At 43.3% G+C, this 14,977-nt stretch overlaps 1 protein-coding gene across 2 annotated transcripts in view; it reads right to left on the bottom strand.

Annotated features, from left to right (window-relative positions):
• Window positions 1-906: 906 nt before the first annotated feature.
• The window catches only part of LOC110980982 (uncharacterized), a 40,228-nt gene continuing 26,157 nt past the window's right edge, over window positions 907-14,977 (bottom strand). For both annotated transcript variants that reach the window (XM_087145914.1, XM_022238099.2), the window contains 18 exons: window positions 14,499-14,696; window positions 14,239-14,307; window positions 13,961-14,093; window positions 13,614-13,730; window positions 12,959-13,146; window positions 12,631-12,683; window positions 12,360-12,474; window positions 11,929-12,035; window positions 9,961-10,063; window positions 9,496-9,646; window positions 7,680-7,746; window positions 6,893-6,959; window positions 5,425-5,510; window positions 4,812-4,938; window positions 4,278-4,319; window positions 2,912-3,121; window positions 2,526-2,565; window positions 907-2,207 (listed from right to left, as the gene is read on the bottom strand). In XM_087145914.1, the coding sequence (XP_087002040.1) occupies window positions 2,071-2,207; window positions 2,526-2,565; window positions 2,912-3,121; window positions 4,278-4,319; window positions 4,812-4,938; window positions 5,425-5,510; window positions 6,893-6,959; window positions 7,680-7,746; window positions 9,496-9,646; window positions 9,961-10,063; window positions 11,929-12,035; window positions 12,360-12,474; window positions 12,631-12,683; window positions 12,959-13,146; window positions 13,614-13,730; window positions 13,961-14,093; window positions 14,239-14,307; window positions 14,499-14,696 (2,010 nt within the window). In that variant the 3' untranslated portion in view covers window positions 907-2,070. The remainder of the gene's footprint in view (window positions 2,208-2,525; window positions 2,566-2,911; window positions 3,122-4,277; window positions 4,320-4,811; window positions 4,939-5,424; window positions 5,511-6,892; window positions 6,960-7,679; window positions 7,747-9,495; window positions 9,647-9,960; window positions 10,064-11,928; window positions 12,036-12,359; window positions 12,475-12,630; window positions 12,684-12,958; window positions 13,147-13,613; window positions 13,731-13,960; window positions 14,094-14,238; window positions 14,308-14,498; window positions 14,697-14,977) is intronic.

Raw genomic sequence — 14,977 nt, forward strand, 5'->3', positions numbered from 1 at the left:
TTTGACAGTTTGACAGCACAGAGTGTAAATCATCAGCCACAAAATGCACTACCATACCCTCGACGGCCTCTTCCAGAATTCCGCCGGCACAGGGTAAGTCTGCTGCTCGCTGATATTGATTATGGCATCAAGTGCTGCCATTTTGGCAAAAACTGTGATTAACCATCTCTTTGTACGGGGATATGTTAGACGTTCAGTACAACTTTCTTTTATATTTGTCATGTGTCAAGTTTCTGATGACTTCAGTTAATGTGCTTGACTAAACCCTGCTTAGTTCAAGCCTGACCACTGAACTGACAACCCCATTTATCAAGCTGAGAAATCAAATGTGGAGGCAGGATTCCACAAAGTAATCAATTCCTGCAATGCCAACGGATGCCCAGAGTTACTTGATTACATGCACTCTCCCGACGAACCCCTTCCATCAACGCGGATTCTTGGTGGGTTTACTGTTTCGTATCACGGTCTTTCCCTTCGTTCTGTATGCTGCTCACGTTCTGTGAATGTGTTCAATTCATGTTAGGGAGATTTGTGTTTTCCTGCGGACTTTATTTGTAACGGTTCGACTGCAGATTCGGTTCTCTTCCCGCCACTCCGGATTCGCAGCAAGCCAATTCTACCAGTCGCATGTCGTGTTCCTTCTGCCTGGACCGTGCTCAGACTTGCACGCGATTAATCTAGTTCCATCCACTGAAGAGGCTTTCTCGTTTCCGTGAAATGCTTTTACATGTGAGGGCGCTCGAGCAAATATCGCTTCGTTTACGAATTGCGAACAGGACGATGCTTCAAACAGACAGTTCCAGGTCATCTAAACTGGGATAAATGCATATTTAAGATCAATTTAATTGTGGGGAGGGGGTTTCAAGCATAACGTAGCAAACATCCGTTCTGCCAAAGACTACTTCATTTAAACACCATTTATTCCAAAATAACTGGCCCTTGACTTAATTCTCGAAATTGTGTTAAAGTCACACTTGGTAAAATGACACTTGTTAAAGGGAAATTTATTGTCTAAAACAAGTGTCTGAACAAGGACCATCCCCTAAGACTTATCAGAGGACTCCAATTTCTTATCATATTTTTTTCTATGGGTTAGTTATTGAGTTTTAACGAAGGTGAATTAGTTGTATTTCGATTGTAATGTACAAGCCCTTCCGTCCTACCAGCACACAATTATAATACGCCAAGACAACTTTCGTAATTTACATTAAGTCAACAATATAACTCTTTGCTAATAAATATCCTCGAAAATTATATTTTATGGGCACAGCAGACATACAAAATATCTGAACAAGTCTGGGTAGTACATTAGTACAGTTACGAGGGATGTATAAGAGTTGATGTCTAGATATGGATGTTGTACAAGGACGGATAGAGAGCACATATTCTGAGGCAAATTTCCTTCGGGGGCAGAAATCTGGTTGTATTTTTATGTGACCTTTCAGAGCCGTTCTTAGGGATAAAGCTAAGTTGAGGGATTCTTACACGATTCGGAGAAGGAAGATAATATGAAATCGAGCAAAATCGCCTTTCTGTTATTTCAATTTTTTTCAAAGTTTTGTGTCTCCATTTTGGTGGCTACGGACCCGTCTATCCCCTCCTCTTGATCCACCCCGAAGTTTCTAACCTTTAGAAAAGAGAGAGGGATTCGCGTACGGAGATATCTTGTGTCTGTGTCTATGTAATGATTTGCCAGGGAGGAAGTAAGCCGTAGAGAGCATAAGTACCGAACTCTTGACAGTTTGATTGCTGTATAGAATGGAAGTTTGTATGATGAGAAAAATGCTCAGCACACCATACGCATAAACTGCAAAAGAGAGGTAGGCTCTTGAAGATAGGATTTGTGAGGTCGACGTTTGGATCAGTGTGCTCTGGCTATCAGTATAATTATTTTAAATTTACTTACTTTTTTAATACAATTTTACTTATATAGGTATCAACAATTAAGGCATCCTTCAATTTCCAGTCTCTTGGAAACATTTGGTGTCGTTACGATGCAGAATGCTGCATACTGCGGTCACGCGTATCTTTGTTCCAAATGTCAGATACTCAACTACACGTTTCTTCAAATTAATCCGTTTTGACGTCCGGCATGCCTTGGACAGTTGCTCCATCCTCGACTATGTAATTATTAGACTTATTTCCAGTCGCCTCGACGGTTTCGACGCTGTCTTTGGTCCAGGCTTCTTTGGAAGGGAGCGATACCTCTGTTGGGAGAGTAGATGCTAGAAATAGTAATAAATACTTTATGAGACAGCAACGACCTGTAACTAGACCAACCACACATCGTTCGTCATGCTATTTAATCAACAAAGACAAATATGCCTCAAAACAAGCAGAACACGTGAATTAAATGAAATTATCAAATCTTTGTATTCCAAAAAACGCCGAACCGTAACGTCATATGCGCTATGGCTGAACATCCAAGGATCGTTTGATTTGTTACAGAGATGCGTTTCAAATTTAACTGAGTGCTTGTTCCCCGATTCCCCCGCGGCATCGGAAAGTATCAGAAGTTCACTTACTGCTTGGCTCTCTTCTCTTCAATCGTATATTGTTCAAATCCTGCAACCAAAGATGTCATTTTTAATTAACTGACAAACACTCTAAAGATTTCATTAAGTCATCGTCACTTTAAAGCTAATTTTCAGACAAAATGAATATTTCAGTTAACTCTGTCAGACTTATAAAGAGACTGTATGTTTCACACCTCAAATATACTGAGAAATGATTAATTTGGCCTGTCTCGTCAGTGACAAGGCAATTAAGTTTTTGAAATCGAATTTTTAAATCGTGTTGCAGTATATATATAGGCTTTAAAAAGAAGTCTTGCCGATTAGTAAATAATTTACTAGTAATACCCCCCTCCCCCGTCTGGTTTCCGTATCGATTTCACAGTTCCAGTCGTTACCGTGCTGGTTAAATGGCGCTCCTTCCTTTCTGTTGGCAGCGAATGCGCCTCCTTCCCCATCCCCGGCATAGAGGGCGCTAGATCGACGGCTGTGGTCATGCTCGGCATCGTCTGCTTCCGGGTCAGCCTGGACTGGTTGGCCAACGAGTAATCAGTGGACGGGGAAGGCGCGGTGCGGCGACCGCGGAACTTTCTGAAGGCTTTACGCACCTGTACGGGAGGCAAAGTTTATGGAGTTGATCGGTTGGTTTTGGATAATTCTGCGTGTAGGCTACACGTATCTGACTTTTCACACTTTTCAAAATATTACTACATAATATGTGGCAACGGGAAGACAAATTTTTGCTGAAGCTGGAGTAAAAAATAATTTGTTTCACAAAGGGAGTTGTTATGATCTTGATGAATTGGATCATCTCGTACATCATCCAAAAGAAACAAAGCTTCTTCATGGGGATGTTTTTAAGTTTCCAAACTTGGATGTATTGGTTAATTATCTCCGTTAGCTGTACGTGTAATTATCGTGTATATCTTAATCCTCTTCTGATCACTGTTTCTGGGAAAAAATGGGATTTAGGGTTCTTGTACAAGCGCCAAGCCATAAATCATGAATACATCAAGACTCTGAGAAAACAGCAACAGGGCGCCGACCTCCGCCCAAGTACCTGCTGATGATATTGATCGCAAAGGCAGAAAACCTGCAGGTTTCAAGAGTTGACCGTGCAGTGATGTATCCTGCTAACAACACATCTGTTTTCTTTTTTCCTTTTTCTTTTCCCTTTCCTTAATCCATCGGGAATTCGTGGCCGGCGTTCCAGAATGAGAGATATACATAAGGGAAAGTACAGCTCCCTGATGCCGTCACCAGGAGGCCAATGCACTTAACATCATCGTGACCGGGCCTTCAGGGAAGGACACCCCCCCCCCGATATGCTCCGTAGAACAATGCCCCGTCGGCAAAGCTTTGCCTCTCGCCGCTCACTAACACGTGGCTAATTGAACAGCGGAACATAGCCGTGTCGATGCACTCTAAGGGCATGCCACCTTCTCATGACCGTCAGTGTTCGTGTTTTTCTAACTTCTTAATGCGACTGTTAATGGTATTACCTCACGCAGTCCAAGCACTATTCTGATTAGTCTATTAGAGAGTGACGATGGCTAGTAGAGCGTAAAGCCAGTACGGATATTCCAGCTTGAACATAATTTACTGACTATTGCAAGTTCTGTTTCCAAGAGACGGTACAATGGAAATAAACAAAATCATGGAACGGAAGAATCACAGATAGCTCCAAAACGAATCGAGACAGGCACAGGCAATGAGATTTATCACAACACTTACAGTGATGGATGACAAGAAAATCAATTTTACCTCATAATCTCCAGCGCAGTGCAGAAGGAAAATAAAGATTCCCTGGTACGGTGCGGAAAATCAAACACAGAATAAGAACTTAATTGTTAAGCTCGTGGTGCCATTAAGGTGGCCGCGAACGGACAAAAATTTCATTAAATCAAATTATACGAATTGTGCGCAATGCATTCAAGACACATTCTACAAAGATAGAAATTTTACTAGCAACGGGCATGGCAGCAAGGTTTACCAGGATTGCGGTACAAGTTTACCACAACTGCATCCCTACAAACTGTACTGATTATTGCAATTAAATAGTACCCCTAGAGAGAGCCCCCTGTCGGCCGGGAGGCCACAGTTATGTGCTCCTCTATACGCGCCTGCCCACCCGTCCTAACCAGTGCTAAAGGAAACCAATGAATGGGTCTAGCTACAGAAGAAGATTATGAAAAGTCTACGGCTTCGTACCATGAGCGTCCCCAGTTCGTGTGTGGGTCTCGGTACTTGAAGCGTATAGGTAGGACTAGAATGTATAGGTAGGACTAGAATGTTTACCTGGGATGAGTTGAAGATGACGAATAGGTAAGTAAAGAACAGCGTCTCATCCCAGGAGGAGAAGAGACCGAAGACCCAGGTGAAACCCATGAGGGGCTGCAACAGAAGCACCGCCCGAATACCAGCCCTGAAGACAACAGGACAACAAGCCAGTTTAGTATTCTAACAAAGCACGGTCATTCGAGACCAAAGTACGCGTGAGAGTCGGCGCATGTACTGATAGGGCAGACGTCACGTGCTCCTATTGCTGTTCTCGGATGACCTCGGACTCGCTTAATTTGGGCATACGCTGCAAGAAATTATGAACTGTTTCACTGACACCAGCATTAAACACCTTTTTTAAAAATCTTCTTGGATTTATCCCTGAAATTCTTTCAATTTTTCTTAACACTGTATAGATTTCTTAGTATTTTTCTAAGATTCTTTGGCCTTCTTGTAAAATTATCTTCCAGGCTACTTTTGTCTCCATCTGTTCCTTCTGAGGATTGTATGCATCTTGCGGAGATTTCACTTTAGATTGCCCCAAGACTTGACTTGTTTCCGTTTCACGCCATAGAGAGAAAAATTCCCTGCATTTTATGAAAACAACCTTGTGAATTTTATAGACATGTACCTGATTTTTTCCTTCTCCGTCTTGTCGACATTTGCCTTTAGTGCCATGAACACTCGAATCACCATCACCAGTATGAGTGTGTTCAACTGCTCAATAAAAGCCAAAAAAACGACCGGAGTCGTAGTAAAAGATTATGGCTCAATCAATTTAATCGAAAATCGCTTTTCCACATTTTAGGCCCCGGGGCAAAACTGTCTCTCGAGAAATCTTTCAGTTCTGGATTTGATGGACTATTTTTGCAAGAGGATCGAGAGTTTGATCTTTAGTTTTTCATCCTAGTTTCATTCTAGTGGTGACCATGGAAATGTCGTCGGTCTCGGAGCAATGGCTGTTTCATTTCACATGTCAAGTGATATTTGATCACATCGACTGTAATTGTCATATCGCCCAGCTCTTACACCACGCTCCATTCACGGTGATATGATATCGATACGGCAGGTTCATTGGAGCCCTCACTGCGTAGCCTGTGAGCCAATCAGTGAAATGGACACTCAATTGCGATCGATGAAAGACGGCCTTTCGACAGCGGTGAAATCTGGTCTTTTCGATGGAATATTTTTTCATGTGAAGTTTTCTTCGGCCTCGGCAGTGACTCACAAGAAAACTGTACTTGCCGGCAGCATAGCGCAGGATATTCAATCGCACTGTTCCAAGGTGACCGGTACTCCCCAGCCACGCCGGAGGGCAGTGCAGCACTTCATTGCACAGCTGCAAACAGCGTTGTGTGTAAACAAATCGTGATTCTGATTCGTCGGTGGTTGAACCCGACTTCTTCTTTTTTTCACTTTACGTCCAGCCTTAGTAATAAATATGATCTGCCGGGCCAACTCTCACCCAAACACGATCGTAATTTTAATATCTTGGAAACCCGGCAGAGTATATACAGGATATGAAGGAACGCACTGATGTTGTAGATGTTGGAATCGAGACAGTAAATATATTTTACATGATGTAAGGGCAAACATTCATCTCATTGCGGTATACATCGAGAATAAGGTCTGAAAAACCAATACCGGTATTTGATTAAGAGATAAAACAACTGTTGAATGTTTACAAATTGTTGCTTGCTGCCCTTGAGCCTATTTTTCAAGACCTCTGATAAATACTGCCATCAAAATGAAATAAAAAGCGAGATTTTTTATGTCAGAGTACTCGGGAATCATACATCTTCATACGGAAGAAAAGTGGGCGGGTGACCTTTCTAAGGCTTGACAGATTTTGTTGGTCACATCGATCGAAGGTATATTGTTGTGTATACTAAAAAAAATCCTTTGAAGTTGTGGACAATCAGGATGGGGAAATAGGTAACAATTCCGTGAAATAATTTCACTTCAAAGTTCAGCAGGAGACTTCAATATTAAAAGCGGTTTTGCCCTCTTCAATCGATTTCATGTATAAGTGCGTTGGAGAAAGTATTGAACAAACAGTCATGACACGAAGGAAACTGCATCAGCCGTTGACCACTTACCGCCACGACGACCACCACTGGAGTTACGAACGCGTAGATGAGGCCACTGTCGTGCGATAGCCAACAGCTACATGAATTACAACACCAAAATACATGTAATTTGACAAATCACGTTAAGCCGCGTGTGGTGTTAGATTGCGAGGTAGCCCTGTGCCTGAGGTTACAATTGCCAAGCCTGCCAAAACCGGATATGTTTTTCACTGATCCATAACTCCGCAAAATGATGGACGGCAATGTACGACATTCTCCCTGACCCACTTTTGGAAATATTTAGCAGACTTTCTCCTTAATTGAAACTGGGGATAATTCGATCCAGTGCCAATTAGTCTAGTTACTGATTAGAGATATTCAGGAATACACGTGCTTTAATGTATTTCTGGGTCTTATGACGGAGGTAAGTGCCTAAAAGTTGACTAAAAGATGGCGCTTGATCGTCTCTCCATTCCAGCTGCAAATGTGCATTATCTTCGCACTGAAATATGCAGACTACCACCTTGTGAGTGTTTTTATACTGCTTGTTACGTGAATTCTCCACGTGTTGAGTACTTCATTTCTTTCTCCCGCGAAATCAGAATATCCTAAAAAAAATTACACTACGCAGTGCAAGTATGTATAAAGACTTGGACTTGTTAAGGGGTTTTTAACGAGTGGAAATTCAGTGCAGCTGTGGATAAACGGCCGTTGCGCAAACGATTATAGTTATCAGTCATTTAAAAAGGAGTAGTCAAATTTTAAGAAGGAACACTGAGTCGAGAAGTGCCCTTGATTCTTGCTTGCCTATCCTTACCTCGATCCCGCACCGTAACCATCAAATCGGACAGCTAGAGCAACGCCGACTATCAGCAATGGTGTTCCTGGGGAATAACAGTCAGGAAAAGCCAGAAGTCTAAATATTTTTCTGCACTAAATGTGTTCTTTGTGACGATAGCATGCAAGTGTCACATCTGGCCGTTGGATGCGTCAGTTCTCAGGTAGCAAGTATGATGAACTTCTAATGAACTTTTCACACTGTACCACTTGTAACAAGAACTATAAACAGCAGCCAAGTGGGCAAATATTGACCGTTTGAAGTGGCATGGTCAAACGTAAGCCCCCTCAATCAGCCAGTTAGCGTTTTGTTTTTCCCCAGTCGAAAGGCATGGGGATAGGGCAATGACATTTCTTTCCTGCTTGGACAACCCATCTCAACGTCTCAGATCTGATCAGACAAAACGATTCTCGCTGAATAATTCCCGGCGCTAAAGCTCCCCTAACTTCCCTCATCTATGCATCGCCAACTCGTACTCTGCCCGAATCCCGGCGTCAAGAGAAGGAAAAAACACAACTTGGGAGCCGAGAACTCCTTCGTGAGGGTCGTGTGACGCAATCACTCCACGGTTGGCTGGCTGCGGTTGTCCGAGGGGGTAATGCGCTTCAGCCACTCAGTGAGTCAACAAACCGGACGCGGAAGGTCTTCGACTCGTGACGAGGGCTCGGAATAGGCCTACACCAAGCTATTGTTTACATTTTCATCACCCGAAGTTTTGCATTTAATCGGCACTTTCATTAAACCACTGTATGATAACAACTGCCTATCAATGCAGTGTGCCGTGTGCATGTTCAGAATAACACAAAGAAAGAGGCGGTAGCCTATGGCTGTGGCTACAACTGAGTATAACACATATGCCCATTAAAGCCACTACCGATCGAGTGCAGGTGTCAGGTTGGTGTAGTGGCTCTTTCGTCGCTTTCATGCACATCTGCAACCTGGCTTCCAATCCCACGTAGGTCAGCATTTAGAGCGAAGTTTTCAGTCCCTACCTGATTCCGGAAGACTTATCCAGGTTTTCCTCCACCTCTAAAACTAAACATTTCCTACTGTCTTCTTAATTGTCACTTAATCCTGATATTGGGGCTAAATGCGCTGTTGTATGAATAGATTAAAAATAAGGAAACTAACAATCCGCTCCGAGCCGAAAAAAAGAGGGCGTGTTTTTGTTTGTTTTTTTTGGGGGGGGGGATTGGTTCTCACCACATGTGCAGAACGCGTGCAAGAACCCACTTGTAACCGCATGTCTTTCTTTCGCCGACTGGGGGTGCACTTCAGCTCGGGGCAGACAGACGTGTGTCATACTCCCAAAACAGCTACAGTTTGTTCGGACGTGATTATAGTGTGCGTGTACATATTATGGGTAATTCACGGCATAGGAGCAGTGGTTTAAGAGTAAGAAATCTGCTGCCGACCTGCCTTTGAGGGTGTCCAGTTGACTGCATTATGTACCCTTAAAATTGTGGTCTGGTACCGACGGTTTTATTGCACATTGAGGGCCACGGTCCAGTCGTAAAATACGCCCTTCCGCCGGAAGACATTACAATGATTGAGGATTCTGAGCAAGCCACTTCACTTGGAAAGATCGTTTCTCCATTTAGGAATACATACAGGTTTTCCCAGGGTTGGCCGTTGTGCGCTTGGCTGACAACAGCCTACAGCGCAATCACAAATACAAATCAGCCGCCGAGAGAAAGCTTTCTTTCCGGAAGCGCTCGTGTATCAGATTTGGTGAATCTTATCCTCAACCGAAGCATGCTAAAGCCGACCACCTGTCGGCCTTAGGCTGGCTTACCCCATCCAATGGCCATGTACATCCAGGATCGCAGTCCCTTTCCAAAGACAGCTACGGACTTGATGTAGAGATGAACCCCCTCCATGAACATCCAAAGGAAGGAAGCAGTGAAGAGATAATGCAAAAGGACCGCGATAGCTCTGCAGCCTCCCTGTGATCCAAAACAAAATATACCAGACTCATCAGCTGATGCTAAAAAATAGACAAGAGGTATAAGCCCCAAGCTCGACCAAGAGAGGGCGCAATTTTCCTACCAACGGAAGCCCCTTTGGTGTGAACTGCACGTCGCTGGTTCACAAACGAACGTGAAATGCACACATTACGGTTACGTCGCTACCAACAAAATGAACACTCCCCACAAACATGGCTCCCTTCAACCGAGGATGGGGTGCTGCTGCTCAAAGCCGATTACATGCAGACCTTGGCTCTTTTAGGCATTCAAATATTGGGGGGGTGGATACTGACCTGATTTGACGTAGCATCAATGCCAGTCAGGTACAGCAACTGAGCGGAGGCCAGTGAGGCCGCCAGGTTGACGTGGATGATAACCCGCTGGGATTTCAACAACCTACAGCGAAATCGGCAACGTTCAGTATTAAAACTTTCACGAGATATCAGAAAATCTTCGGTGTCGCTTTAACCGTAATAATGTCAAACTTTTTGGTGGATTAGGCCTTTGTATTGAATTGATAGAACTATCTAAATTAATTATTCGTTGGCGAAGTCAAGTTCTCCGACAAATTCTCGCCTGTACGTGATTTAGTTTCTGAAACCTCCTTTCCTTTTTTCTTACTTGCGTTAACTTTAGACCTTAGATTTATGGATAGTTCCAAGATTTTTTGGTCATTCCTGTAGACTACATTAGCCACTCACATAATTCGTCAGCAGTATATATATTGTTTTCAACTAGGTCGTTGTATGCGTTTAATGTCTTATTCATATCCACCCCGAGCGGAACCAGGAGAGGGCGCAATTTGCCTAGCAAGGAAGGCTCCTTTGGTGGGAACTGCCCTTCGCTGGTTCGCAAACAGGACTCTTTTCCAACCGATGAGGGGATGCTTGTGACTCAAGGCGGATTTGTCTGATCTTTGTCACTGTTGTTGGTGTGTCTTTCTGCTTTGTGTATGCTTTGATACTTCATTCAGTAATTTTTCATAAAAGATATAAGCTTTGGATTCCGGAATATGCCTCCATACAAGGGAATGCGGGTGATTTTTAATAGTGCGCCACCAAGAGTTTGCAACACGTTGGCCGATCATAACGCGCGAAATTTGTCGACCCTTTCCAAACGCGCATCGGGTCGACAAATTTCGCGCATTCTGATTGGCCAACGCGTTGCAAACTCTTAGTGGCGCACTATTGTGAAACCGTGTGGCCGTATTGCATGTGTAAATTATCTTAGTGTATTGTAACCTCTCTTGTACATTCCAATAGTCCTGTGCAGAATGGAAAAAAATGTAAATTGAACTGAAATGGATATTTGGAAATTTACACACAAATAGTTAAAAAAATCGGAAAAATGTTACCTTAATTTTGCAGTCTTTATGCTCTGCAACACCTTTCGGGGGCTTTCAATAGTGATTTTCTTTGGTTGTGTTGAATTACCGTTAATTGTTGGTATCCGTTATTGGCGATTTCTGTTTCATGCGCACTTAGCTTGCGGCTCTTGAGTACCCACACGATAAACGAAGAACAGCAGTAAAACGACCCTCAACGTCTGAAGACGTTGCAACAAATTTGGAAATTTCTGTCACCGGTAGCATTAATGAATTGAAGAGCAGTGAGACATTCATCAGCCACTGCAAACATTCTGATGTTTTGGTGGGATTTTTTTTGGCATGTACGCGTCGTTGACCGCAAGTTTCGATTGCACCTCACGAGAAATGATGCTCCCTGTATACAGAATTGCTGGTGTAGTTCGTACACGGCTTTAACTAATGCATCATCATTAATTGGGAAAGGAATGTATCCCTGGCACTCAATGAAGTCCTGCACGGTTACCAATAGGTTTGTGCTATCTAACGTAGCAAGCACCCGCGCTGACACATGCTGCTCCAAGTAATGAATTAATTCAACACACTAGCCAGCAGATTGAGTGAGCGAAAAGGATCGTGTTTTAATCACGGAAAGGGATACATAATGACTCTGGATCGTGCATTCGTTAAAAGCAATTAGAAGCAGTTAAAAGGAGAGCTCGCGTACGCCACTCATGATTAATCTCGCTTCATCTAGCGTTGACTTTTTTAGTAACGACGTCTTAAGTGCGCTTTCCGCATGCGTGACATCTGGTTAGTTTTGAGATACAGCCAATTTCGTACGCAGTTATCTTGAAAAATGGACGCAATAAAAAGCAGGACTGTCGGGGAAGGAAAATTAACGAGACGTTCTGTTGTTTATTCACGACACGTCGTGTGATAAAGCATATTTGTTTACCTCAAAAAGCAGAATAAAGCGATGGAAAACACAAGTGTAGCTATGGACGAGATGGTTCCAATGTAAGTCAAGACCTCGAGGGCTGTCGAATGCGCTGCTGGCAATACCTGCATAACATCAGAACGGTTCTTGTAGTAAATGCACTCATGTGAGTTCACTGCGGTTGAAATGCTTCATTAGTTGGCATTCTGTATATACTTTTAACCAAACTGATTTATTCCCCTGAGATATGCGCAGCGTAAGCTTTCAGCAAACATCTCATCTCTGGACAAAATTGCTTAAGACTGTCGGCTTGTCAACAACAGCGAGGAGCTTGACTAGAAATGTTCACAGCGCCCTCTAGCGCCTTCCACTCGTACTCAGAGCGCTGGTTTCATTTTGAAAAGATAGTTTATAATTATAAGAATACATGTAATTATCGGGGTCCGTACCGTTTCCTTAAGCTGCAGCAAGACGGCAAAGTTAGTGAGATGACTACAGTGGCATGTGGTCGCGTTGGTTAACGATTCTTTGACTACACAGCCATCGGTTGACCATAAACCGCCACTAGAATTGTCAAAGAAAAAGATGTTCACAGAATTAACTCTCCCGTGAAAACGTGTCCTTTCCCCGTGAGAGTTCGTCCTTGAGTTTTTGAGTTCTGACTCGAGGCATTAAGTGCAATCATACTCAGGATGAAGAACATAGAGCAATGAGTATTACCTATTTTGGAACTTCCAAAAGCAACATTTTGCCTCTTGTTCCGAAGATTTATCCTGTAAAACCACAAGAAAAGCGACACGGTTCTGTTCATGTTTTTATTCCATTTAAACATCCTATTTTATTACTGCTTTTTACTAGGTTATCTGATTATGAGTAAATTATAAAACCAAAAGGAAACCGGCAGAAGTTTCTGTTGAAGGGCAAAGACAATGTTTGGAACACCCAAGAAAATTATGTGTTTGAACTTGACAAAATGGCGCATTCCCCTTCAGATTTTACTCTAGCATGTTTTTACAGAAATTATCAAGAAGAAAAGTCTGATCGGTACCTCTTCGAGCTGGAATTTCATAACTACTGGATCTTCCCCGCTAAGTGGAACACTCGAACCATCCTTCTGGGTCACAGTTAGCGACACGACCTCTGACCCCACAGTCACATTTCTGGACGAACTCTGACCTTCTACGTCGGTGGTGATCGCATTGTGTAGGGTTTTGAAGACGACAGCGCTGGCCCTGACTGGATTCGTTTGGAGATTTAGGTCTGAGATTTAGCATTATTTTGGACTAGTGCGGTAGTTGTGCTCAGTGCAGTCTGAGAAAGCCCTCTGCAAAATCACATCTTAAACCAGCCAACCAATCACAGAGGGCGACCTGGTTAATTACATGTCACGATGCTCAAATGGATTTGAATCTCGATTGATTCGGTCTCTTTGAAATCAAAGGGCCACGGTACTTAAAAACGAAATTCCAAATGATAAATTCCAACACTTCATCAACTACGTGTACTTCTGCTGAATTTTCGGGAAGGCCTCTCACCTTAGATGAAACACGCGCGTGGGAAAATCTTAAGGAAAGAAGCAGACGCATTTTGATCACTTCTGCATTTCCCAAATTCAAACCCGACTCACGTCAATTTTAGAAACATCCTGGGATATGTCTAGCGGGAAATTAGCTAATGCCAATGGCTAATTAGTCACCACACACCTTCTCTGCCCAGAAGAGACGACACAGGAAGGGAGAAGAGATTCTTGCTGGATTCAGGAGTCAGCTCCACCTTGTTTCCTTTGATTTTGTCACTGAAGTCTGACCAGCACTGCAGAACTGAACAAATGGGGACGCCCAAAGGTACACAAGGAATTCTATTAACCAAGCCATCGACATCATCGCTAGGTCAGCAGTGCACTGAGCCAGGTTCGTGAACAAAAGACAGTTGTATATCACCGCACAATCTGGGCTCTAGAGAGATTTTCGGTTCGGTTACGACACTTACATCTTTGTCAACACCCCTCCTAATTGGAAATGCCCAGTGACTTTCGAGGTTTTGTTTATACCTAAGTTGGCGTTGGCGATGAGGACTTCCGTCGTGTTCTCATCCAACAGATTTTCGGTGACCGACACAGCCAAGTTGTCGACCGCACTGAGCAAGTTGCCGAGAAAGGAAGTCGAGGTTGAATCGTTCCCGACCTGATATGCAAGAAACATTAGTGCCACTTAATAGGAAACATACACCCATTTTTTCACATGTTAATGTCATTTATATTAACTTGAATGACCCCAGAGTTAAACCACGTTTTCGAACAGGTTCTACAATTTGTGATTTTTCGCCTACCGTATCGGAAGACATCAGCAAGTCGGTGTAATTTCTGCTGAGGAGGTCTCCACACACACTGAGGAAGTCCTACGGAAAAACAACTCAGCAGTTAGACCTGTTCGCGCTCGTACCCTTTGGGTTTATTTTAAATGTATTCAGTGGTTTATTTTTCAGATAAATCATTGCAACCCTGCTGTGTTGTCCTTCGGCAGGCTTGATTCTGCCACCTTGATGAAAGAGTTTTTAGTAGAAAGCCTCATGATGTCTTTTTTAGTTACCGTTGCAGAGTCTTTGCTCTTTCCGGAGACCCCTGAGACCGCTTCTAGCGTCTTGGTCACCGCTTCAATCTCCCTGTCGGTTAGCGGGGCGCTCTTGGCGGTAGTAGTGATTGCAGACACCGCGCCTAGGGCCACCTTGGCCGTCTCGAGCGTCAAGCTGCCTCTCTGGGATTCAATCGCGCTGTAAACATCTTCAGCCTTGGGGACAAGAAAAGGAAGATAACTGTTACGTTCAGTGCAATTTATATCGAGTTGTTGCATGTTTTTCAATCAGAATTAATGGAAATGAAAAAACTCAAGCACGTTTCCTGAGGCAATTTCCCGACGAAAGAATGGTTTGATATCAAATTTTTGATGCAACTTTTTTGAACTACATCGTCAGCCTTCAGAACTGAGAATACAGTGTTAAAATACAAGTCGGGAAGGGCAAAACATCCAAAATTAATTTACACCACCCAGCACAAATGCATCTTTGCTAC

This window comes from Acanthaster planci, linkage group LG14 (assembly GCF_054643075.1).
Source record: "Acanthaster planci isolate LZ-2023a linkage group LG14, COTS_SCS, whole genome shotgun sequence".
Classification (NCBI taxonomy): domain Eukaryota; kingdom Metazoa; phylum Echinodermata; class Asteroidea; order Valvatida; family Acanthasteridae; genus Acanthaster; species Acanthaster planci.